Genomic DNA, 27,206 nt, shown 5'->3' with positions numbered 1-27,206 from the left:
TATGAATGCTTCCTTACACCAATGCACAGATACAGCACTGCAGCATGTACAAATGAGTCACGAGCCTCATTCAGTCATTCAAATATTATAATTGTATTGTCCAAATTTTGTTTTTAATTGCTGTTGCTTAGTGAAGATCTCTTTTCCAAATATCAGAATCTTGTTACATTTTCTTGTCATGACTATAGTCTGATAGTAGTCTTGAATTTGGTAAATTCTTCGGTTTGTTTTGACCAGATAGTTTTCCACGATACAATGCTGATCATACTTTGCTACTACCATACTTGATGCAGTAATGTAAAAAGTTGCAATGTGGACCTTACTTTTTGATGTCTCAAGTTCATGTGATACCAACAGGATTTCCAAAAATATAGAGCTATTATCAATGAGTTTTTGCTTTTTAAGTATGACTGTAATATTTTTCAGGCATATACTTAACATTCAAAATGTAGTAATTTAGTAATACTGAGCATTACATTTCTTTGTTGAAGAAACTTTTTTAAAAAGTGGGATTGTCATAATGAAACCTTCTGGACCATATGGCGATCCTGGATCTTCATTGCCAAGGTAATCTTATCTATCCATATAATGTAGCCTGTGTATTAATAACTGGGTACTTCTTATTTTTCTAATGCAAAGTTTATTTTTTCTTGACAGATAATTTTGATTATGGAATCATAATAATAGAAATATAATATTTAAAAAAATTATAATAATTATAGAGATGTAGTTCTGTCTTTAAAAATTGATTTTTCCATAAACATCAACTTTTCTCTTTATTGTAACATATATTTTAATACCTTAACATTGGAATAATGTATATTCATTATATATAAATAAATTGTGATACAGAAGTTCTGCTTGAAGCAATACATAGACGAAACGAAAAAATTTAGCCATAATTATGTCGGAACGAAAATTCTTTCTCGGATGGATATTTTCATCATTTTATCTCTCATAGATTTTGTAATCATGTAATCTTTTTTGAGCTCTTCATTTGAAAAAAACACAGAAATTGTATGCTTTTTGTCTTGAATAATGCATTGGAAAAATTCAGATTCAGTCATTCACGATTGCTTTGTTTTTATAGATATTCTGGTCAGCATGGAGGAAGTGTGCCGACAACAGGTTCAGTAAGCCATTCTCCGTATTTAACACAACATCAGTCAATACCAACAATGCATCCATCTTTTTCATCTCTGGGTTTACACAATTCCGCTTCTAGTCCTCGTGGTTCCCGTGATTATCATTCTCATCACCATGTACCAGGAGAAGATTTACAACAACATAGAGGCCATTTGGGAGGCACACCAAGTCTTGGAGTATCATCAGGCCATATGCCACAAAGGAGAAGGTATAGTTTGTATGTTCACTGAACAGAATTTTAATTAACGGTAGTCAACATATAAATTTTTGTTTATGACATTTTATTTGCTAAATCTACCAGATGTATATATATATATTGGCTTATCTGTGGAAACAAAAATATCTGAATTTATTTGCTACAAAGTGTACATATGGATGTTCTGTTAATATGTTGTTGTTATTAGACCTCTTTTTCTTATTCTTGTTATTATGAAAAAATCGCTTTCATCATTAACTATTAGACCAATTGCTTTCCAAATTTTCAGTGGGTACAGATTGTATTTTTTGCTGGAAGGTCATCACTTTTCTTTATTTCAACAATTTTTTGTGGTCTCTGTGGAATTCATTTTTTGTGTGCAATGACGTCATCAAAATAAGAAATTACGCACCTTGTGGCAGTAGTCTACCGTGTTAGATTGCACACCATACTACAGTATATCATTTTGGCCTTCGTATCCCTATATTTGACCAATGCTCTCTTGTAATATCCATAATGATATCTTGATATCATTACTACGGCAACCTGTTTTTGTTTAGAACCTCGGGTCAAAGATTGTCATTACTCTGGGATATTGGAGCAGCTGGAAGAGGTGAAAGAGACAGAGCTGAATCGTCTGTTGGATCATTGATGCCACAGTCTTATTCTGGTACAGGATCAGGTAATATCTAGGGCTAGGCAAAATATTCGAATAACAAATAGCGAATCGAATATTAAATTATTCGAATGGCATTTTACTATTCGAATATCGGGTACCACGTGATCTCCGCGGCTTCACTTGGACACAGAACATCTCTGAACTGATCGTGAATTGCGCGAGAATTCACCTACAACGCTCGCTAACAGACAAAAGCGACAAATTAGAAAAAATCGTCCTTGCGTTGTGGTGTTATTTGTTTTCTTCGCGTTCCAGTCGGTCATTTCAATTCCCTATTTTGCAAAAAAAAGTACCGACACCGTTCCCTAAATTTATAAACGTCAAATCAGATGAGGTATTTAAAATAAATATCCCAGATTTTAAACTCCGTATGATTGGCGGCACGTGATCATCCGTTTCATGCATGAACCAAACACAAATTTGTTCAACGGAAATTAAAAGTTGAAATTAGGCTACTTTCGCATGAAACCATAAACGAACAAGCTATGACCAGAAAAGAAAAGACAGGATATAGTTCTTCTGATGTACTTTCAAATAATTCTTTAGTGATCCCTTTCATTCTTGACCAAGTAATGTTTCGAAAATGTAAACATTTCACTCGGGCATGCGGGAACATTTAACTCGGGAAATTAAACCAGCATAAAAAACGCTTTGTAGCCGATTCTTTAATGTCTTTATTAATTTCCAAAGGGAGTATCGACCGAAGTTCTGGACCTCCTGTTTTGTATAAAAAATATTCGTTATTCGACTATTCGGTATTCGTTAAAAATATTCGAATTATTCGATTCGAAAAAAATATTCGATTTTGCCCACCCCTACACATATCCAACAAAAAATTCATTCACTATCAATAGTAGATAGCTCAGCTTCGATTTTGATGGTTCTCTGATGCCAAAGAGAATAAATTTGTTAATAAAATACCATAATGAATTTTTATATTAAAGTCCTGAAAAATATTATTTCTTGTTCCTAAACTACCGGTAATCTGAATAAAATTTTTGTTTGGCAGATTTTCATTTTCTACAAATTTTATCTTTCATTTATATATTATTGAGTGATTTCGAATCGGCGATCAGTAGTTCATTATTTCATCATCTTGAAAATACACACTCACGGAATGTAAAAATAAACTAAATGGTATATGGTATTTCAGGATAAGGCGAGACATGAAAGAAAAATTAATTATTGAGTAGTTAAGATATTGTTTGTTCCAATTGTTAGATTCTACGTGAGGATCATTTGAAACTTTAGATCTTTGTGGAGTGACTGTAAAAAATATTCAAAACAGTTGAGTTTTATAGATAGCGGAGTGGAATATATATGGATGATATAGTAAATTATCAACCGCGTTTCAAACTTTCACAGTCAAAAAAGTTTCAATATTTTAAAGCCATTTATTAAAGGAATGGAAATTTGTGATGTTTTATCATTTATATCAATCGTAAATTTTTGCAAATAGAAAATTTTCAGCAATTATTCGTTGAATAGTTTATTATCAATTTAAATTATTTCCTTGTAGTTTCTGACTTCCTTGAACTGTTTTTTTATCTTGTCGTCCTTGATAAATTGTGATATGATATAAGCAAATATGATATAGATATTCATAGATGGATGGACAGTCATATACAGTAGCTTTAAACAGCTTTAAACTTTATTTTTATGATTTTTTTACAGGTTCTGTTCCTTCCTCTCATGTCATATCAGGGCCTGGTTTATACAGTGGACGGCCCAACATGAGTATGTTGAGCTCTATGGGTGGATTACATTCTAGTCAAAAAGCTTTGATCCCAGGATCTGTACCATCCCAGGTAGATTTTATGTGATCTTGCTCAATTAAATAGCTTCATCATTTTCTTCCCTTTATGTGACGTCATTTTAGCACCTTAGGGGTTCTCAAACTGTGATTTTTCAATGGGGAAAATTATATTACCGGTAGGTGTAATGATATTCTTTCCATAACTTCTTATTTGCCCTAAAATATTGTTTTATCGCCTGATGTTAATAATTTAAAGACATGAATTCAAGAACTCCTTAGGAGGTCATATTTTCATCAAAGTAAAGGCTGTAACTACAACTACAGTAACTAACAACTCTACTTTCGCAGTTCACATGACTAATTTTGTCCAAACATGGCCCGCCGTATCATATATACACAAGCGAATCTTAAATTGTCCTAAAGGTACCAATGAACAGAAAGTTTGGGAAACCCTGATTGGTGTAATAAACAAAAATAAATTGATGCTTGATCTCTACATATTTATTTTATGACACATGTCACATTATGAATCTTAGTATGTTCTAACTGATTCAGCTTTGACAAAGATGGAAAATGTGTTATTTGAACATATCTGAATCATAGATCTAAATGTATCTATGTTCCAGAAATACTTAAGACTTTTCCAATTAAAATCATGTTATCTGTATGCCTAAGTCTACATGCCTGCAAGTCTATGTGTTGTATTTGCCTAGTTTAATAGTTCCCAAACTTTTTGATACATTACTCCCTTCCAATATTGAAACTCTTCACTCAATCTCCGGTATTTATAAAGTTGTTTCTGTATGATTTTCAATATTTAATAATCGATCATTATTTAGTGACAAGTGCAATTTGTACTCTTGCCCCTGCCTGTACAGTCTGATTAGTATATAATGTGTGGATAAATAAATTTTACCGTATTACTTACAGGTAGAAATTATACTACACGCAAATTAAAATTAATTTCATCCTATAATACAATCGAATTCTTTCCCAGTTGGGAAACTCTGGCCTATTTCATTTGACAATCTCATTATTTTGATATTTTTCAGTCTTCTTCTGCTACCCCCCCAAGACATATCACTGCAGGTGGTCCTGGACAATCATCTCGTACAGCATCGTCTTCGATTCATCAACAACATCCTCCATATCTTATTTCTGGAAACCCAGCATCTGTTAAATCGGTATTGTTAAACTCAAAATCATCGTTTTTATTTCATTTCTTGATCAATAGTATATTTTGTACTTAATCAAGTACTGTAAGTGCCTAACTCCTAGTGTGAATAGATACATGTCTCAACATATCTGAACCGAAGAATGCGTAATTTTATGGTTATTTGCTGATTATCAATCAATATGACTATTTTTAGAAATTCAATAAACTCGAGTAGAATAAATTCTGTAAAATGAGTCAAGAATATATCATGTTATTATATTTTCGAAGGAACAACCCATGGCCAGCTATGTCAAAGAAGAATCCAATTTATCGAAATCACCTCTGTCAATCCAGTCTCATAATTATCCACCACAATTAATACATTCACAAACTCATCCTGTTCATCAATCACAACATCCAGGTTTGGATTTTAATTTTTTGTTGGTTGAAATTTTGAAAAAATTACAATGAATCGACCATGCTAATTCTAGTTGTTGGGCCATTTACTATTGACTTTCAAATTTTATTAGTTAAAGATGGTAGTATATCCTAATACTGTATATTTAAACCTTCATTTTTTTAAATTCTCATGGCCCCATGGGGTTCACTCCAAATTTCGTTGGCTGTAGAACTATTTTGCAGATAGAGTATTCAGTAAGCAGCTATAGGTGACGAATGACGATACCACCTATGTGGGCATATATTTGAACAATGTTCCCATTTTTTAATTCATATTTCCTGTAAGATCTCGTCTTGAGGAAAAAAGAATGTAATCAAACAATTTAAATTAGTGAAATTGGAATTTCATGATATATGAAAATGATTGCTTTGTTCATTTATAATGCTTCTTCAAATAGTAGAATGTAAAATGGGATATATTATCGATTAGAATCTATACTGCTAGAATATGAACGAAGATGGGAATAGTATTCTTGCTGATACTTTTACTTGAACTTAGTGTGTTATGTTATGTCATCATTTATCATTATCATTTTATTAGTTTTAGGTCTAAAGACGATTGATTACATAACTTTATTAATGGTATTTTCTTTTTTCATTACAAAAATTTCTTGAACTCCCTGTCTTTTTCTGATGCATAAGACTAAGAGAATTTCTTGTGTTAATTAGTAATTGGGGAAGATAGAATCTCATCATTGAATATGCTTTTTTTAGGTTCGTCAGTTTCTGCAATTAAAGCTGAACCACATACCAAAGAGGTTGAGAATATGCCAGCTAAAGAAACTCTCCTGGCATCTATGGATAAAGTTGATAAAGAAATTCAAAAGGTAATTTATTTTGGGCTTTTAAACTTTGGTGACATTTAGAATATACAACACGACCGATGAAAGTTTATACTACTTGGTTGCAATATGGCTTACATTCAACATTTGATATTAGAAATTTAGATTTGTCATCGGTAGTTTTTAACTGTTGTGAAATGACAACTGTGCAATCATAATGCACAATTACTAATGTAAATGTTTCTCTATATATTTTATACACTATAAAGCAAGAAATTTTTTCACTACATAAATGTGGAATAAACTTTGCTTTGTGAATCGAAAAAAATAATTTCAGTTACAAAATTTCAATATCCTGGTACCGTATTTTATGGACCATGAGGCACACTTGCTTAGATTGGGTTTTTATTCGTACATAAGGCAATAAGACGCAACGGCTTTTAAAGCAATACCGGTGGCGGTACTGGTTTCAAGTCTAGGTAATGAAGAATAATGTACATTTACTGATTCAGGCACACAAGCTAATATGGCACACAATAGATTTTTGAGAATAAAAAGGATTTAAAGTGCGCCTCATGGTTCCTAAAATCTGGTATATCTATTTTCACCGGGCAATTCAAACACTGAATATTAATCTTTTTAGAGGAATTAATTTTTTAACTCATTTTGTATTTGTTGTTGATTGATTCGAATTATATCTCACAATCTTTTTAGAGAAATTAATTTTTTAACTCATGTATTTGTTGTTGATTAATTCAAATTATATCCCACAGGTATGTATTGAAATCAGAGGATTGGAACGCAAGAAACAACAACTGGAAAATACAGCTAAAAAACCTCCACCTGCTGAAAAATCAGCTTCGCCAAAAAAGGTTGAACCAAAACATCGGGACTTGTGGCAAGTTATCTATGCTGAAAACAAGGTAACAATTCGCTAGTGTTATCATTTTATTTTAATTTCTAATTCTGTATTTTAATGGTTACAAAGAGGACCTTTTAATTGTTTTGCCAAACTGTTGTACTTGTTAGAGTCAGGGTTTTGTGAGAAAATTTTGCTTGCAGCTATTTGATCTACTGACTAATCGTTTCATTTAAATGTCTAATTCCTCATTTCATCGGTCTATTGGTCTAAAGTGGAAATATGGGTTTTGTTGTGCCAAATTGTACTCGTTGAGGTCAGGGTTTTTTGATGCAATCGGTTTTGCTTGTACTTTATTTACTGACTTCAAATTTTCAGTACTTAAAGATGGAAGTAGTGGTCGCTAATAGGCTAAATTTTCTTTTGAGTTCCATGGAGCCAAATTTTCACCATAAGTTTAGCTTGTTTGGAGTGCATCACAAATCTGTCATGCTTGTATGCCGATTTGGTACTTGACTAGTAACAGTACTGTGTCCACTTATGTAAGCATTTCTTTCTTGCTTCAAATTGATTTCTTTTCAGAAAAAGGCTGAAGCAGCTCGAGGGATGCTTGACCATTTGTGTAAGCAATATGAAATGCCTCTGTATAATCAACCTTGTGATACTAAAGTATATCAGGATAATCTCAAAAAGTATGATATTTTTTTTTCTGGTTGCGTAATGGTACGTACAGCCCTTATCCCTTTAAAATAAGAAATTTGTATTGTTAATGAGTTTATGTTTATAGAAAGAATCATATAGGCATGGGGTTTGATCTTTATTCTACTGGAAAGTTATTTGGATTGGTTTTCTCTAAGCTAGGAATTTTCAAAATTATTCTAGCAAGCGAATCTGTACTACATTAAATGTAACTAATTTTAAATGTATTTGAATATTTGATTAATTTTGAACATTCCTGTGTGTGGGAGTACTAGTATCTGATGTCGAATCATACCAAATTAAACGAAATGTAAATGTGGCCAATTTGTTTTTTAGTTTATTTAATATCTATCAATGAGTCCAATATCTAATAATTTTTTCTTTCAAATTTAATTGGATACTCCCTATTGCAAATTAATTTTGCAAGCTGGATAAATTATTTTTGAAAATGACGATTTCATTAGGAATATTGTGCAGTACTAATGTTGCGTCCATGAACAAACTCCTATACTGAATAGCTGTTAGTGTAACCATATTTTTATATGTTATCAATTTGACATAAATTGCAAGGAAACAGTTGCGAAAGATTGATGATAAGCCAACAACTTTATATAAATTATTTTTCACTTGCTACAAAATATCTGAGGTTTATAATACTTATTTATAATAAGGGTGGATAATGATATTCTGTCGGCTATTCACTGAATTTGGCATGTCAAGTTATTGTATGAGAATATGATTTGGCTATCACCAGAAATTAGATAATATTTCAATATTTAGAAGGTGATCTTGTTTGGAGCTTTTAGTCTTAAAATTCCTTAGATATGTATTTTGATAGTACGAAACTAAACTCCATTTTTTTTAAAGGAATGAAGAAATGAGACCGAAATTGTTGGCTTATTTCCAACGTCGAAGTCAACTTTCTAATATTCGTGAAAGATATTTGTGTGCAAGATATGATCAGTTGATGTCTGAATGGCAAAAGAAAATTGAAAAAATTGAAAACAACCCCAAGCGAAAGTAAGTAACCTAGGCCAAGCCATAAGTTAAATCATATGTTTATAAAGATTATATATCAATATCATACTGCCACATGCTCATTTCGAAAATCAATATAATATGTACAAAAAGGTTGTGCACCACCAATTTATTTTAACTTTGAACAAGACACTAGGCAAGTATCCACTGAAACAGAGATATTTTTGTAAGGATAAAAATATTTTTGTTGGGTATTGCCAGGGATGGCCAAAAGCGAATACTTCACTATCCCTGTACATTCTGAGCAAATATTTTCGAATATGGAATTTCGAATGCATTCAAATTTGGGTCAAGTTCATGTGGAAAATTACATAAATCACTATCTATTGTCAGGTTGGGCATATCCAAAATGACACAAATATAAAGGTCATTGATTTTTCTGTGTTGTTTTTGCCAGTTGCGATATTGTATGTTTTGATCTGCTTGTCTGACGACTCAAAATTCTAAATTTTTATTAAATTCAAATATTCACTATTATCGGATATGATGAATTTCGATGTTTAGGAATATTCAATTCGTTTTGGACATCCCTGTGTATTGCATATACATATTATTGCACCCTGAGTTTGCCTCTTTGAATCGTTTGAATCTAAATTTAGAGTCAAAGATGCAAAAGTGAGAGAATTTTTTGAGAAACAGTTTCCTGAAATTCGAAAACAGAGAGAGCAGCAGGAAAGATTTTCACGAACTGGTACAAGAGGAGATGCATGTCGAAGTGAAGCAGATTTCAATGAAATTGTCGATGGACTTTCTGAACAGGTCAGTATTATTTCTGGATTTAATGTCCACTTGGGGAAAAAGTGTTAACTCAGTATAAATGTATAATCAATTAATTCCCATAACTATGAACGAGTTACATGTTACATCAGTGGTTGGCAACCCAATCGTGGGTGGCCAAGCATTTTCTAGTGGCCCGCCTTCTAATAAATTTCAATTAGAGGCAGTGATACACAGATAACTTCTATAAATCCAACATTACATATAAACTTTTTGCCAAATAGTTTTTGTTTATATATCAAACGATCATACATTACATTTATTTTCATGCGTATTCGGTTTTTTTAATTGCGCCTTTAAAATTGTGCAAGCTAACGACATGTTCCGCTATGTTCAGTTGTTCAATCTTTGTACAACTACATGTACCGGTACATTCACAGTAGTTTTAATTACAAATTAAATGTCCCTTATCGAGTTCATGACATGGTTAAATTTAAAGTTTCCAACAAAATCTTGGCCGAGGCTAGTTAGGCTGCTGGGCCTCACTTGAAAAACTGAGTTACACCAATAACCTTCATCCTTTGTACAACTGTGAAATGATCCAAATCTGTTAATTGCATTCTACGATTATCTGTAATTAAAATGTGTCACAAAGTTTTAGTTTCTTTATAAGAAATGGTCATATACTGGTACAGCTCATTGATGGATAAATTTCCATCATATACTCCGTTGCATTATACCTTATGAAGTTAAAAAAGTTAGTTACAAAATCTATATGTTACTATCATATATATATTTCAACAATATTATTCTTTGATACAATTTGCAGGAGCATCAAGAACAACACATGAGACAGTTAGCTGTTGTACCTCCAATGCTATTGGATAGAGATGAAAGAAGACTGAAGTTTATAAATAATAATGGACTTGTTTCTGACCCATTAGAAGATTATAAGGTTCAACTAAGATTTATAGAATAAGATTATTATTCTTTCTGATTCAGGAGTCTTACTGTATACTAACACTATATATTTCTGTAACTTTTCTTCTGACCAGAGTCAGACTTTCTCAGACAAATTTAATTTGCAACTATAACAAGATTGCAGGCATACTTGTTAATTATCGACCACCCGTGGGGGTTAAGCATGTTGAAGGATAATAAGCTAAGGATTAGTACTTGATCTTGCAGAAATCCATTCGATAGCCCAAGTTAAGATTTATTATATGCCACAATAATGTTATGAAATTATCATCTATTCTAATTTTCTACATCCAAAATAAATAGGAATTTTTGAATTTATACGTTTCTAATTTGTAAGATAATTTTATTACAGAAACGGCAAGAGTTGGATCATTGGGATGCTCAAGAAAAACAAATTTTCAAGGAGAAATATGTTCAACATCCGAAGAATTTTCATATGATTTCATCTTTTCTGGAAAAGAAGGTATCCAAACGTATTTGATCTCTTCTATGTTGTTACTGAATACATTTACTATTCTCAATATTTCTATTATAGCCTATATCCTAGATTCAATATTTTCTTTTTTGGAAAAAATCACCCGCTGTGAGGGAGAGATCTGGCATCCAGGCCTGTTGTTTTCAACCTTTTTAGTGAAGCAGAATCCTAATTCCAGGAGCCTGCGGAACCCCTGTGCAATACTTGTAAAGCCACAAGGAGAATTGTAGAAACTATAACTTCACTGATCTAGGCAATTCCCATTGGGAACTACGAAAATTCTTGTTCTGCCTTGGATTCGAACTAACTGATAAATTTTATTGATTTTATTTAATCAAGAATGGACACTCTATGTATAAATATTGTCATATCATTATTGTTATATTTTTGCTTTTTTTCGTTTTGTTTTCTATATTCTTTTTAATGAATATTTTCTCTTCAGACTGTAGCGGATTGTGTTTTATTCTATTATCTGTCGAAGAAGAGTGTTGGGTACAAGCAATTGGTTCGTAAAAATAATTTGAAACCAAGGAAAGTAAAGAATGTGCGAAACCAAACACAACAGGTGATAGTTATGTTATCAAACTTTCATGTATGGATTTAGCATATGAATGTCAAAAATGTATAATTGCTGATATTGAGATCATTTTACCTTATTGTCAAAGCGAGTTTGAGAAGTCTGTTTCCATCTAGATCAGAGGTGTGCAACATTTTTTGTCAGTGGGCCATATAACCGACTTCTGATCTGGGCCACACCCAAAAATATGTTTTGTGTACACAACGAATTAAAAACGCTGCGGGAAAGATAAATCAGAGAATGCAGCTATCGCTTAGCCTTACAGTAATATAGGTACCGAGCAAAACGGTGAAAGATTCAACCTAGCGACAAAAGCAAAATAAATATACCGGGTTGTGGTCTGTGGATTGGCCCTTTTACACCCCTGATCTAGATCATATCTATTTCATTCTTGCCGATAATTACTTAGTCCCATTTTTATGTAATTCTAGAAATACCTTATTTTGTTTTAAATTTTTTTATAATTTTTCAAAAAAATATCTTGAATTATAAATGATTCAGTTATGGGTTTCATGGGCAAAAGGATTACTTTTTCAGCAAGCAACAAAATTTCTTATCTATCTTTTCATTTGTAAAAATTTTGTTATAAGAAGACAAAAGGTGGATCCTGCAAATATTATGTGCTTAAATTCATTCTCTATACAGGCCTCAACAACATCACAAGACATAAAAAATGGGGGACAGTCTGGAGACAAATCTGCAATGTAAGTATAGTATTATTTCAACATTGGGAATCTGATTTTCCGTTCGTATAGTTTTAAGAAATTTCTCAATGCTTTTTGATGCATTCGAAAAAGCATTTAATATACTAAGTGCTGATTTTAAATTTTGGGTTAGTTTTCTAATCTATGGAATCTTTATATACTTTGTAATTTTTAGACTATAGTACACTCAGAAATTTTCTCTATCATAATTCTTTTTCAGTGGTGATAAAGATTCAGAACAGAAAAGAGAGTCACCCGAAACCATTGTAAAAACAGAGGAAATTGAAAGAATTGATCGGCCGCCTTCTCCGAGAATCACAAGTTAGTAATAACTGCTATGCCATATTGTTGCAATTTATCCCTATACATCAATTATGAAAAACTGTTAATTCATGCAAGTGAGAATGGATCAACAATTGTTTTGGGAAGCTATACCATTATTTATCATTATAGATAACCTATATTTTTGAAATCATTTTTGTACTATCGATTTGTACACTGTCTCGACTCCGTTTGCATTGTTGGATAGAGAATCCAGTTCAAACTTTCAATTATTCATTTCTCAGCTATGCTGAACCATTTAGTGATCTTGTTGCGAAGCATCTATCAAATATAAAATATTGTGATAAAAATCGGATATTTCTGTTCTTTTTTATTATTTTTTTTGTGAAAAAAACTTATTCAACTATCACTTATTTCTGTCATACAACAGGATCAAGAAACAAAAACATGAATTGGACAGATGAAGATATAGCAGTTGCTAAAGAAGGTAAAGTACTTACCGGTAGTAACAATTTATTATGATAATTTTTTCATTCATCATTTGTTGTCTCCAAGACTCCAACTCTTGAATTTGAAACTTTTACCTGGTAATATTTGACCTAGGTGGGTTTTGGTGTCTGGTTTTGCTTACCAACTCATTGGATTTCACGATTATCTCGGGACAGGTAATGATTGTTTTCGAGACACTTGATCCCAGAAAAATGCAATCATACTAGATCACATGCAAAATTTTTAATGCTTAATTTATAATAAAATTTTTTGCGAGTTGGCACTAGGGTTTACTTATTTCATAATGGTCGCTTTGATGTTACCTTCATTTGGAATTCCTTATAAAAAGTTCAGCTTAGTCTATTGTGGCCGTTTTTGGACTAATTTTTTATTACTGCAACCAAATTAAAAATCCTCTGAAAACAAAAAAATTATCATTGAATTATTTGACCGGTTTTAGTATCAAAACTACAAAGTGATAAATACCTATCAAAATCATGAAGACTATACAAACTTGCTAGCTACTAATATTTACAAACAAAATATTTATAATTCAGTCTGAGTAAAAAAATGTTGGCTGCTAAAATATCAATGATGACATCACCTTTGACATCTTGCTAATTAGCCAAAGTTAGGGAAATAAACAAGAAGATTGATACACAGGGGGAACATCGATAAAATGAAAATAAGACGACTTCACTATCTGGCCCCAAGATCCCAAATGAATCATACTATTACAATTATCCATAGAAAATTGGCTAAATGCAAAGAATATTTTGAAAATACTCTATAGATGTAGTTGTAATGTTTTTCTTCGCTAAGATGTATTTGCTGGCTTTTGTTATATCATATATTATAAAGCTCAAAGCAATATTGAGTGACTATAACTTTACTATAAACAAACAGATTGAAATTGATTGACTGCTTTCTACCTTGTTGAAGATTTATATATATTTTTTCAAAGGTTTTGTGAAGCATGGAAAAGACTTTGCTGCTATTTCACGTCTGTTTGCAAACAAATCTGAACTTCAAGTTAAAAATTTCTATCATAACTATAAAAAGAAACACAATTTGGATCAGCTTATATTAGATGGGAAAAAGAAAAAGGTAAATCAGTTGTATATCTCTTAAATTTTCTAGACTCAAATTGTTCATCCAATGACCTATATTGTCCGTTTTGGCATCCTTACCCCATATATACCCCTCCAATAAGATAATGATAAAGTGCTTTTTCTGATAAGTTGCCTCTGCACATAAAACGGCTATTCCGAATGGAAAAATTTTGCTTTGTATGTATATGTAAATATTGCCTACTAATTTCTACGGTTAGATATTTTAGTAGGAAATACTGGTCTCATTACTATAATGGAATTTCTGGTTATTTAGTTTTATGGTAACAAGATAAAGAGATTAATTTATTTTTTTAAAAAAGTTAATTTAAATGATTAGTTTACATTAAAAAGTTGATTCTATCAACATCTAAACTCGATTAACACTTTAAAATGAACAGCTTTCTTCCTAATTGCCATTGGTGTTTAAGTATGACATATTCCAAAAATTGGAGATATTTATAGTGTATGAAATTTAACCTTGCTCAGATGTATAGCAAAGCCTACATGTTAATTAAGCCTATAACTTTTATATATATGTGAAGTTTATATGAAAATTATAATTTGCATTTTTTTTTTTTTAATATGCTTGGTAGTATCTGATTTTAAAGAAGTCTGACCCTGATCAGATGGAACATTACAGAAAGGCATTTTTTTGTTGGTGTGCAGCGAGGCCCTTGAATCACATGGTCGTCTCTTCTCCTTCTACAGTATCCTTATATTATACTCATGCAGAGCAGTGCAGAGGCATAAAAAAGGATAGGAAGCTAGTCTTGCATATCTGATAATACTTTCTTTTTTAAATGAGTTCAAATTCTGTTGATATTATATTTAGCCAAATGAAGGTTCCAGAAGAACAAGAACACAGAATCAGTCTCAGTCATCAACACCATCAATTGAATCAAAATCTCCATTGTTGGATGAAGATATGGCAGCTGATGACAGTCGACCAAAAAGTGCTGACCCACAAGTTTCAACGACTGAAATAGAATCGAGCAAAAAACGAAAGAAAGAGGATGAAAAACTGGACAAAAAAGAGGAACCAAATCAAGTACAGACAGAAAAGGTTTGATTTCGTTTGTGCTTGTCTGTTCATGCATTTTTGGATAACTGTTGGATAAGGATTTTATGTTTGATGAGGGGGAAAATATGAGTGTTGACGAGGGCCACACTAAATTGCTTGGTGGGCCATGTTGTGACCTGCATGCCGCCTGTTGCACACCCTAACGCTTTAACCACTAGGACATTGCACTGCCCAATGACATATGGCGGGACCAATTATGCTGCTATTATCAAGGGATATGAAATTGGACTTGGCATTGGTTAATTTGGCATTGCGGGCTGGAGTTGAAGTCTGTTTTTTTTGTTGTCTGCATTTGAAAAATTTAGTCTGACTCGACAGTACTGGTTTGGAAAATTGTGACTCTCAGTTTCTGTATGATTACTTAGAAGATCTATTGTAAAAATTTAGATTATTTTAAATTTTGCAAACTGAACAGTCACAGGTAACAATTTATAAAATGAATTCATACTTTATTTTGTCTACAATTTATACTGTAGGTAATTTATTGTTGGCCGTTTGCCAAGTTCTTTGTATCTCATGGTAATTTGTTATAAATGCCATATTTACTAATACATTTGTGATTGTTCATTTTATATTAGCCTGCAAGCAACATTCCCACCATAACAACAACTGAAACTGAAACATCAGGTGAGCCTGTTTCTAGAGTCACAACCCCCGTTTCATTGTCATCGCAGATCAGGACTCGTCGAACTGCTGCTGGTTCTGCAGGCACAGAAGTTACCAGAAGTGAGTAGTTCGTTTTACAAGATTTGTTGCAGTGAATCAAATGGTTATTGATTATTTTAATTTGTTTATTTTTAGGTGAAGCTGCAAAACGATCTCCAGAATCTACTACTGCTGATGAACCGGCTGAGAAGAAAGCCAAAGTGAGTTGAAATAATAATAATTATTGAACTGTAGGCGATTCATGTATATCAGGGTTCTGCAAACTTTTGTCGCTCACGGGCCAAAATTAAACGTTGCAAGTCATTGGCGGGCGCACATATTTTTTTGAAGGTTGAAAACCAACGGATGATACTTTTTATAATAAAAATCAAGCAGTGATACATCTCTTCATTACATTGCATCTCAAAAAATTCCATTTGAATATTTGCACTCAGCATCAACTTTTCTGCGTTTTGTTGCCATTTGTCTAATTATTATTAAATTATAAGCTCATTAAATTGTGAATTTTATACTTTAGTCTACACTTGTCTCACAATAAATTCTGTTACGTAAAGAATATAATCGTCAGAGCAGCTGTTTTGTTACTATTATTCAGTGAAGCGTCGCAGTCCATATTATATATTAATCCGAAGTTTGTCGACTCCTGATATATATATATATATATAACATGATTCAACTTTATGATCGCCACGACTCTAATTAACCTGCCGGGGTCACAAATCTCGTAGTGGATAGATTTCAAAAGAGGATTGCAGGGTGGTTCAAGTTACAACTGGGTAGTTATGACTTCCTACACCATCAAGTCCATACAATGAAACAAATAACTTTGCATCATTTTTTTCTGAATATTGCAACTTTTGTATGATGCATATTATCTAAGTGGTGTTCGGATTGAAATGATAACGTGTTATTTTCATCATTGTTTTTATAAATTACTTTGTAGAAATCAGTCGAAGCAGAAGAAGTGAAAGATGAAAACAAGGAACAAAATGAAGTTGACAAGAAAGAGAGTTTAGAGGTTGAGGGGGCAAAACCAACAGAGAAAGTTGAAAATAAACCGCAGGTATTGTGGGACTAATTGTCACAGTAAGGAGAAACATATTATAAATGAATATTGACATTGAGTTCGTGATAGTCGTGCTAACTATGTTGGTATCGTCCCCTGGTTCAAACTCATGTCCACCATCTCACTAGGAGTGAAATTGAGTGGACAATGCCTAACCAAAGCAATTCCGTTTTTTTCTAATAATGGTAACTGTGTGATGAAAGCATGAATATGTAGAAAATTCACAATTTCACCTCATTTCATCATTAAGTAATATTTGGGAATGGGATAACAATTCTTGTAATCTCAATTCTTAATTTTAATTTTTTTTATTTTAAATTATTTAAAGTTACTAATATATTTTGCTTTTCTGACTCTGAAATATAGATTTGTTTATTTACAGGAAACAATGGATGAAAAGAACATCACTGAATCTAAATCTGCTGGGAAGGAAAAGGAGATGCCTACCGCGGCTAAACCAGGTTAGACTATTTCTCTTTTTTGCATATGCTGTGAAGATTTAGTTCAAATTTGTTTCCAAACCAGTCGCTTCAATGAATTACTTTCATAATAGAATTAAGAACCCACCACCCATAGCATGAAGAATTTGCTTCAATGCCTATTAAATTTAAATGACTGAAGCGAAGCATTAATAACGCAAAATCTGGAGATTTGACAAATATTGGTCCAAAAATTTAGAGTAATTGAACTCAGCGTGAAAAAAATTTCTTTTGGATAATGTTTTTTTCCCCATTGTACTCTTTACTTCTCTATATTTCTCTATTTTGAACTATCCAACCACTTTCTTATGGCAAATACGAATAAATGTCTGAAGATATAATAATTATTTTTTTAGAAAACATACCAGCACCTGCAATAGTTATATCATCAACTCCAGCATCTGCACCTGGTACTATATCATCTACTTCCCCTATCAGCACAATTTCCACTACTAAAACCATCAGAACTACTATAGCAGCAGACACTAAACCAATGTTGGCACCATCAAGTGAAATAAAACCTGTTGGAGTACAAATACAAGCACCAATAAAAACACAGCCCCCGCCTCTACACGTTTTACCGCCTCGCTTATTACCTGGTCGTGAAAATGATGGAGGAGATAGTTCAGCTACTTGCAGTGCAGATGAGGAACCGAACATGCAAGATGTGGTCAGTATAAGATTGCAATTGTTAATGTAATGCTAACTTAATGATTTGTATACATCTGGCTTTTCTGTTTTCCTGATTGGTTGGAAATTATTAGTCAGGTAGCTGGTGCTCAAGACGTTTGTGCATCAACCTTTAAAGTTGAAAGATTTTTTTTTACGAAAATAACCAAGGTCATGAGGTCAGTGGATATGTACATTTAAAAAAGTTTTTGACTTCCACTTCCGACTACAGGTTGTGAAAATTTTTGACTCCTGTTCCGAAATTGAGAAATTTAGTTTGAATGATGAAAAACTTGGCGTATCCCAACAGTTTTTATTATAAGAATGTTAACAATGATTAGTAAACATAATGGTTTTTGAGTTTTTGTTAAAAATTTTGACTTGTTTTATCACCATTGAAAGTCTGAATCCAAAATTTTAATTCCTACTCCCAATATCGAAATTGTAAATGTGGCTGTGGCGCCAGTGAAGAAATGCCAAACTCAGACTGCACAGCCCTGAAAATAACCCTATTAAAATTTTCTTCTTCTGACAGGAGTCTAATAAAGCTGGTGTACGCAAGCATGCCGACTCTCCGTATGCATTTGAAGATGACTCTTCTGCTTCTATTAAATTAGAAACATCAAGAGCTCCAATGGTATTTCATCCAACTCCAATCACTACCGTAACACCAGCCACAACCACAAAGCAAACACCTGTTTTTTTTGCTCCACCAGCAAATAGTAAGACTTTACTTTGACTGAATAATAATTTTCAGTTTGATATTTGGAATAATTTCAGTAATTTTTCCAATTTAGAATCATTGTTCAATTATTTTCAATTCCAACCAAAGATATAATCGATTGTAAGATGTGGTCCATCAATGTATCGACATTTTTTTTCTTTGGATAAATATACAATCTATTATTTACCAACGTGAAAGTGGTTCATCATTTCGTTTACATTTTTGATATCACATAAGTTATATTTGTACTCTTCTCCTTATTAGAAATGTTCAAAGAATTTGAAATTAATGCTATGAAAGTTGTATAGTAAGAATTCATATAATTGAACTTACTGTTTTTTCATTAATATTTCGACGTTTTTGGGGTTATTAATATTTATACGTATTTGACAATGGTATATTCCATGATTTTAATGTAAAATTATTGAATTCAGAATATTAGAAATCTAAATTAATTTTAGGATAAAATTTGAGAAATGCCGGCTATTCCGATACTGTCATCTCTGCTAATTATTTATTACATTTCGCAATATTACAAGTGAAAATGTTTCTTATTTCAGCTGAAAGACCTTCTTCAACTCATCCACCCCTACAGATGGCTTTCGTACCACAAGATCAAAAACGACCCCAGTCATTACCCCCACCTCCAGGCGCTCTTCCAACCACTAATGTACCTATTAGTGCACTGAGCTTCCAACCTACACCAGTCGTCAAACAACAAAAATCGGGTAAAATTACTTACTTTGTGTGGTAATTGCAATTATTTACTGTTGTGGAGTAAGGAGAATTGAATTGTCATATCAAAATATTGATTCTGCATAATTTGGACCAGGGTTGCTGATAGTAATTTGGAATGTGCTTTGTGCAATAATTTTTTTCAGAACTATTAATTTCTATGTAATCTTTGTTAGTGTAAATTTGCGTTAATTTGCATTTGCTGGCTTTTTGCAGTAATTTTAAAATTTGTTTTCGAGCGTTTTCGCACTCCATATCACCGCAGTAGAACCAAGTAAGCTCATGTCACAGCATAAGGTTCTGAAAGATTCATATTTTTGTAATAGTTTGGTTCTAACAGCCAAACCAAAAACTGGCCATGGAGAAATTTCAGTACAACTTTGAAACCAGACCAAAAGATGATCCCATATCCTTAATGGGTGAAAATAAAGAAGTCCATTTCTGAAAAATGTAACATAGGGTACTTTGGTTTTACTGCGGCTAATTACGGTTTATAATTTTAATAAAGAGTTTCTTTGATAATTAATTAATCGATAGGTCAGGAATAGAATTGGACAAGCAATTTTATGTCAGTGAATGTGATGAAAGATGATTCCTAGTTTCAAAATAAGTAGCAGTTTAAGATATGTAGGACTAGATAACAGCTGTGGTCAGTATAGTGTAGCAATATTCTTTGAAGGATAAAATATTGTTTTGTTTGGATTTAGTTAAAATTGCACTATTTATATAGTTATCATTTGTATAGAAAATTATAAAATTGCAAGTGTCAAGCTTATAGAAAAATGAAAAAGTGTCGAACAACTTACAGAAAGAGTGTTTACATCATTATATAAGTGAAGATAAGAATACAGCAGATTTTCTCGATTTTGTTTCAGGATAATGTCATATGAAATTTCAATATTCAGATTTTTAGTAAATGTTTTAGTAAATGGCCTTTTTGTGCACTTTCAAGATTCTAACAAACTATCATAATAAAAGAGTACGGATGTACGAGCTATAGAAATAAACGACAAGTGTGGCAAGAATCTATTCAACTGTTTTGAAGTTATCTATGCCTGAATCTTAACGGTCTTAATACAGTATATTGCTTTTTTTATATATCTTTTTGCAAATTATGTTTTGTGTGAATTAATTACATGCTTGAATGGCACCATATTAATTGTTGTAGGTAATTTACGACCAAATTCTACTCCATCTCTTGTACCATCTTCAATGCCAAGTGTATTAACTTCTAAGGCCTTACCAACTTCTGCCTGGCATTTACCAGCGCCAGGACCTTTTTCAGGTATGATCTGGTTTGCACTTGTTTTCATGTGAAATACATACATTTTTCATGAATCTCACTTCATACATCTATGCTGCCATTTTGAATGAGATTTTGTCAAACTTAGTTTGTTACTATTTTCTAGGGATTTCGGACAAAATTCGTATGTCATAAATCAAAATGACTACCCTGTCAATAGTACCATAATTTTAGATAAACTCTACTATTATTCACAACAAGTTTTATAAAAGTACAATAATATGACTCGCGCTTTTTTTTTATTGAATAACTTTCTTATGCCTTTATCCAAAACAAATTCTAGTTGGGCAAGGTCAAAACAATTTCTTTTACTGTGAGGAAGTTGGGGTAACTTGGGGTGAATGATTATAGAATAATTGCCCGGGTCGAAAATCTGAGATCTTCAGCCACTGAGTCTGTCATACTCAGATAAACATGCTTGCTACCTGATCGTACTCCATCAATTTTTAATAAAGAATTATTTATCACATTGGCAGGAATATTTTAAAATTTGATTTTTGCCTCTCTCATCCAAAACTGTATTTTGAGAATGTACACAACACAAATTAGAGCATAATACGTTAATACAACTGTTTAACATCATATTTAATGCTTTTAAGTGTGTTCAAATTTTTGCATATGAAGTAGACCTATGGATCGCATTGCATAATCATCGGAGCTGTGTTTTTTTAGGGAAAAATAGATTTTCTTTGCAACTGCTTGACAAATCAATTTCAAATTTTTAGTACTGGAAGAAGGAAAAATTGACTAGAAGGCTGTTCTAATTTCTGTGAAGCCTATTTCAAGTTTAGCTTCTTTACATTGTGTCACCATGTGTCATTCCATCACACTCGTCTGTCAACCTTTTTGGCCTACTTTGTCTCACCAGTCCGTATGTGTGAGCGACAAGGGTAATTAATGGCAATAGGGTAATTTGATCCAAATTTCAAAGCATTTTGAGAATGCTCATTTCCCGCTCATGTCCATCAATTTGAGCATTGTTCTCAGGCCATATGTTCAGTTTTAATCTCACTATATTCTCACTCATTAAAATCTTTTGTTACTTTAAAGGCCACATCATTGGAAAAGTACCTGAAGCTTCAGAGTTTCTTTCTGCCTTACGCAATGTTGATGTTTCACAAAGCAAACCACCAATTCCTGCATCAATAAATCAACCAGTTATTGTTCCACAAACTAAACCCATAAAACAAGATGTCTCTCAAACTATTGACCTTACTGTCCCAACTGCAAGAGGATTGCCGACTTCGGAAGGTAAATGTCGTTTAAAATTGTTGTGCACAAGACAAATATTTTTACATTAAACATGAGCCTGTACCAATGCAACATCTGTACCTATTATTCAAAGTTACCTCTCAAGTTAGTTTACTCACAAAAGTGAAAGTGGTCCTCAACCCTTTTTGACATATTCTTCGCTTTGTCCATTTTAAAACTCTCTATTCCCCCCTCACTATTCTTGAAAACTCTGTCAAAAGTCTTCTTGTTGAATTGAAATTGAGTGTGATCGGTGGTTTTTAAGTGGAGTGCAGGCAATTGTCATTTGTGATGCAAGTTGAAATCTTAAGATCTCAGTTGCATAAGAGTTTTGACTCAAGTCCAAAATTGTACAAATCATGACTAATTATTATCAGTTGGAATTATGCAAAGCTTTGCTCCATGCCTTTGCGCAAGTGAGGGCTTTTATGTATAATGCAAGGGTTCTGTAGCAAGAATAAATGACTATTCTTTTTGATTCGAGAGTCTTGCTGCACAATACCACATATGTATTTCTGTTACACTTCTTCTGACCGAGGTCAGACTTCTTCAGACAAAATCATGACTTGCCATAATTGTAGTCATTTTTAGTTGTACAAGAAATTTGACTTAAAAATTGACTCCAGTTAATTCATAATATTATTTACCCTAGCCATTGTAGAGTTTTTTTGAAAACAGATTCAGATTCTGTTTATTTCCTGTCATATATTTTGTAGATTTAAGCAAGAGACTGCCTGTCACTTCTGGTAAAGATCAACACCGTCCGCAACATTATCATCCAGTACCACAAGAGGCTACATCTTTGCAGAAAGATTTTCTAGCACAGAAGATTGAAGTGAAAGTTAAAGAAGGTACGGTAATCATGTAAAACCTTTTATTCATTGTGCAATTTGAATTTGAAAGATCATCAGTGTATCTATGTGAGAGATAACGGGAAGCCCAAGAAGTGTTGAGCTTTGTACCACTAGGCATAATTTTTTCTCTAGTCAATCTAACATCGATCATTTGAGACTATATAATAATTCTATAAAGCACAAATATCCAGGATAATTAGGTAGAGCTGAAAATATAGTTTTAATCTCATTCCTCAAAGCATGGGGTTTCTATGAGTAGATTTAATTTTGTTCTTCCTAATATCATTTCAGCAATTATTAACAACTCTAGTCTACTCTTAAATTGATTATAATTTATTCATATGGTTTTATGACACTTCGAAAGATATTTATTAAAAATTTATAAATTTGGGAACCAGGCATGTCCAAATTGAATCGAATATTCTAATTCCAATATATTCGATATAAAAAATTTTGAGCAGCCAGATAAGCAGATCAGATTGTACGAAGTCTCAACTGATAACAAACAGCACAGAGAAAACAATGACTTTCATATTTATGTCGTTTCAGATGTGATCAACATGAATATATGTAATTTTCCACATGAACGTGCCCCCAATTTAGTAATTTTTTACATGAACGTGCTTCCATTTTAGAATGTACATATATAATTCCATGTTCAAAAATATTTTCCGAATGTATTTGAAATAGTGTTATTTTCGGATTTGGCCATCCCCGATGAGAACACTAACCAGTAGTACCTTTTCTCCTACATTTCTTTATTATTAGTTTACAATTCAAATCAAATAGATGTTTATTACCCTTATGGCTTTGACTGTTGTAAAATAATCTGTCTTAAATTCCTATTTTTTCTTCCTCTATCCCATATGTTAGATCCAGCACCCATCTCAAGGCCACATAAGTACTCACATTCGGATGTTGCTATGATGCGTGATAGAGCCGCAACGATACCAGCAACATCAGCCATTCCTGTTATGTCATTGAGAGCTCCCATGCCAAGGTAAATCTTAAGCTTAACATAGTCTGTGCTTAGGTTTGACTTGCTGCTCGTTATGGATAAGCTTTTTTCAGTTGAAACGATATATCCAGCAAAAGCCATTTTGTGATATTAGATCGTACTCTGAATTGTAAAGTGACTATCTGAATTAAAACTGAAACAAATGTCTTTTTCTTGATAAGTAACAGTTGCTAATTTTCCAGTTTGTTTAAATGTCTTTTTCATACCTTAGCTAAGAAAGCCGTCAATATTACATTGCAGGTTAAAATCTTATTATGCCCCCAAATCTATTATTACCAGTATTTGTTTTCTATTTCGCTCTCGACATTAATATGTTTGTTCCACTTTCAAGCAAGTAGTGTGTGATGCTTCATCTCGTTGTTTACTAAAACGTATGTGTTTTGTTCATTGTATGTATCTATAATCTATTTATTTGCCTTTCACTTTTATTAAATTTGTTTTTTCTTATAGCACAAGCCAGAGCAGAGACATCCGATTGCCCGAACCAATTTTGAAGGTCTGTCTGTTGGTAGCTATTTTTAGTATTTTTTGTCTTTGTTAATTTATTATTAATTTCTAAAAGGACCATCTGACCACTAATACGTTACTACTGGCTAGCTTAATATTATTGAGTTTGCTTTTTGTTAAATATCTCAAACTTTATTTTAGAGAGAACCTAATATGTCTGTCATTGAGACAGGCAAAGCTATGCACGGACTTCACTATCCTAAAGCTGAACCTGGAAAACCAATACAACCATCATTATCACAACAGGTTCCAATATCACTTGCTCGATCATCACTTACCACCAGCTCAATACCTACCAAGTATGTATCTGGCTCAATGACTTCTGGGGTTCCTGTTTTACAAAAACAACCTTTGAAGCAACCGACTCCTACAGCACCAAATATAGAAAGTCGGAAATTAGAAGATTACCCACCAGGTCAGCTGCCTCGTACTGCTGATGCGCATATTTACCAAAGACGCCCTGAACATGGACAAGCTCTCGATGGCAGAGGTCATCCACCTGAATTGATCAGAAAAACTCTGCAAGATTCAAGACCTTCTATTGTAAAGTTAGTCGAAAATCTTCCCAGAAGTATGATAGAACAACAGCTCGCCAACATGGGTAATGATCAAAATCGTGGTATGGTTAGACAAGATGTACAAACTGTAAAACCACCAGGATCCATAACGACAGGATTGCCAGTTAACAGACCCCAGGATGCAAGACACGAAAAGCGAACCGAAATTCGTAAAGACATCATACATGGGCGAGATATATTAGTTCAGGCTGCATATTCACATGCACCTTCCCTACCTGATCCAACACGAGCAAGTGAAACCAGTTTGCGTCACGAAATGGCACGAATGCAAAACTATCCCGCTATCCGTTTTTCTCTTCCTGGAATGCATCCTTCGCTAATTCAAGGGCTCCCTACCAAACCTGTATCAGGGCAGGGTTCTATACTCGATGGTACTCCGGTGAAACGAAAACCAAGTGACGATTCGAATTCAAGTTTGTCTCCTACTTCTAACCCAGCATATCATGGTGCTGTGGTGTCGAGACAATCTCCTACAATCCTTCCTCCTAATATGAAACAAACTGAACGTGTTGGTTCAAGTTCTAACAGATCCGCTAGTGATACAAGGGGACTACATCAAGGATATCTTCCTAGGAAAGAGGGTATGTTGTCTTTTCGGAAAGCTTGTTTTGTTTTTATTAAGAATGTCTCAATTTTGTTGTCATCGCGGGTTTATGTTTAATTCCCATGCTCACCAAGAGTGTGACAAATCAGATAGGCAATGTCGAACCGGCAAGATCCAGTCCTTTCAAAATAGTATTTCCTTGCATATAGTTATATGTCAGTGTAGGCTTGTACCCCTTTAAGTGCTCATTGTTCGGAACCAAAGGAATGAATGAGCTTGGTATTAAAAATATATATTCGAATACATCTGTAATTAGGTATATTCAATATAATTTATTCTTGATTTTGTGAATAATTCTGAATATTATTTCATTCGAAAATTTCTCATCTTGACAAAAGTAAACCTATTTTGACTTCCAATACACTGTAATAAATTAATTTTTTTTAATTATTTTTATAAATTTACAATGATTTATAAAATTTATCGGTTGAACAGAACACATTTTAGAATTCATTCAATATCCCATATTCAAAAATATTAGTTCACGATATGTAGGAATATTGGAAGAATATTTTCATTCACGCATTCATAACATTGTAGTTGAATTACAATTTTGTTTTTTTTGGAATCGCTCTTTTTAAATAGTTATTTTCAAATTTTTTTCACAGACCCGTATCATAGAAGAACTCCAGAAAAACTTTTGAGAGATCCATCTCACAGCTCACGAGTCGCTTCTGTAAGTAATCTTTCATTTTGAAGTCATAGTTGCTAAGTAATATAAATTTGTTAGTTTCAATCACCGAGTACTATTGCATATTACAGCTTCGAGAGAGTTCTTTATTTCAAATGTAAAGGTATTCATCATAAATGAAATTGGAATATACATTGCGATATATCAGTCTCAAATATACATCGATATCGTTTATATGTATCAAAGTTTTACTAAAATATTGCAATCTTCACAAAAACACTTTTATATTAATTGTAGAACTGAACAACACTTATGAGAATATATTTTATCACAAATTAAATGTAACTGATTTCTTTGAGCAGATTTTGATAAAATATTTGGAAAATTTATATTTTATACTTTGTATTTGTACTATTTTTTATGAGTATTCTTAGCGGTGGCATTTTTAACATTTTCAATCACCTAATTTTTTTTGTTTATCCACAGCCGAGCCATAGGCGTACACCGACCGGTCCTCTGGGTCAGCACTTGGCAGTAAAACAAGAATTACAAGGCAGTCCTATGACAATTGAAGAAATGATTCGTAGGAATCCTGCATTTACTACAGCTATACCAGGATTGCTCGATTCTCATCAACTTGCAGCCGCAGCTGCTGCAAGCACCATAGCTGGTATTTGCTATTATGAACTAGCTCACTTTATGTTGCATATGGGTGGAGAATATTTTTTAAAGGACGGCAAAAATTTATTGCAGAACGAACATAATTTTGATTTTAAAATTTTGGATTGGATTTTGATGTGTTGTTAATCTAAAATGCTTCATTATATGTATAAATATCCAGGATATATTTTTAGGGATTTTTATCACGAATATCATGACTTGTAAAGCTATGCTAAAACACCTAGAATACCAGTGACATTAAATTTAGGAAGA

The 27,206-nt window shown here is 32.8% G+C and overlaps 1 protein-coding gene across 3 annotated transcripts in view; it reads left to right on the top strand.

Annotated features, from left to right (window-relative positions):
* The first annotated feature begins 408 nt into the window (after positions 1-408).
* The window catches only part of LOC120345827 (uncharacterized), a 39,900-nt gene continuing 13,102 nt past the window's right edge, over positions 409-27,206 (top strand). For 2 of the 3 annotated variants that reach the window (XR_005569921.2, XM_039415385.2), the window contains exons 1-34: positions 409-567; positions 1,091-1,354; positions 1,903-2,024; positions 3,696-3,829; positions 4,830-4,961; positions 5,222-5,354; positions 6,107-6,219; positions 6,948-7,097; positions 7,616-7,725; positions 8,600-8,752; positions 9,370-9,529; positions 10,317-10,442; positions 10,821-10,931; positions 11,386-11,508; positions 12,166-12,224; positions 12,445-12,545; positions 12,937-12,993; positions 13,960-14,102; positions 14,940-15,170; positions 15,767-15,914; positions 15,990-16,054; positions 16,798-16,917; positions 17,303-17,381; positions 17,756-18,069; positions 18,604-18,790; positions 19,353-19,520; positions 20,696-20,812; positions 21,881-22,081; positions 22,798-22,932; positions 23,809-23,935; positions 24,404-24,449; positions 24,602-25,619; positions 26,251-26,318; positions 26,760-26,943. Coding sequence is in view for 2 of the 3 variants with exons in the window: in XM_039415385.2 (XP_039271319.2) it covers positions 521-567; positions 1,091-1,354; positions 1,903-2,024; positions 3,696-3,829; positions 4,830-4,961; positions 5,222-5,354; positions 6,107-6,219; positions 6,948-7,097; positions 7,616-7,725; positions 8,600-8,752; positions 9,370-9,529; positions 10,317-10,442; positions 10,821-10,931; positions 11,386-11,508; positions 12,166-12,224; positions 12,445-12,545; positions 12,937-12,993; positions 13,960-14,102; positions 14,940-15,170; positions 15,767-15,914; positions 15,990-16,054; positions 16,798-16,917; positions 17,303-17,381; positions 17,756-18,069; positions 18,604-18,790; positions 19,353-19,520; positions 20,696-20,812; positions 21,881-22,081; positions 22,798-22,932; positions 23,809-23,935; positions 24,404-24,449; positions 24,602-25,619; positions 26,251-26,318; positions 26,760-26,943 (5,446 nt within the window). In the remaining variant the exon portion in view is untranslated. The remainder of the gene's footprint in view (positions 568-1,090; positions 1,355-1,902; positions 2,025-3,695; positions 3,830-4,829; positions 4,962-5,221; positions 5,355-6,106; positions 6,220-6,947; positions 7,098-7,615; positions 7,726-8,599; positions 8,753-9,369; positions 9,530-10,316; positions 10,443-10,820; positions 10,932-11,385; positions 11,509-12,165; positions 12,225-12,444; positions 12,546-12,936; positions 12,994-13,959; positions 14,103-14,939; positions 15,171-15,766; positions 15,915-15,989; positions 16,055-16,797; positions 16,918-17,302; positions 17,382-17,755; positions 18,070-18,603; positions 18,791-19,352; positions 19,521-20,695; positions 20,813-21,880; positions 22,082-22,797; positions 22,933-23,808; positions 23,936-24,403; positions 24,450-24,601; positions 25,620-26,250; positions 26,319-26,759; positions 26,944-27,206) is intronic. The other variant, XM_039415386.2, reaches the window with a different exon arrangement.

Source organism: Styela clava, chromosome 8, assembly GCF_964204865.1.
Source record: "Styela clava chromosome 8, kaStyClav1.hap1.2, whole genome shotgun sequence".
NCBI lineage: Eukaryota > Metazoa > Chordata > Ascidiacea > Stolidobranchia > Styelidae > Styela > Styela clava.
Note: the sequence above shows the minus strand (reverse complement) of the source record. Positions and strands in the feature narration are given on the sequence as shown.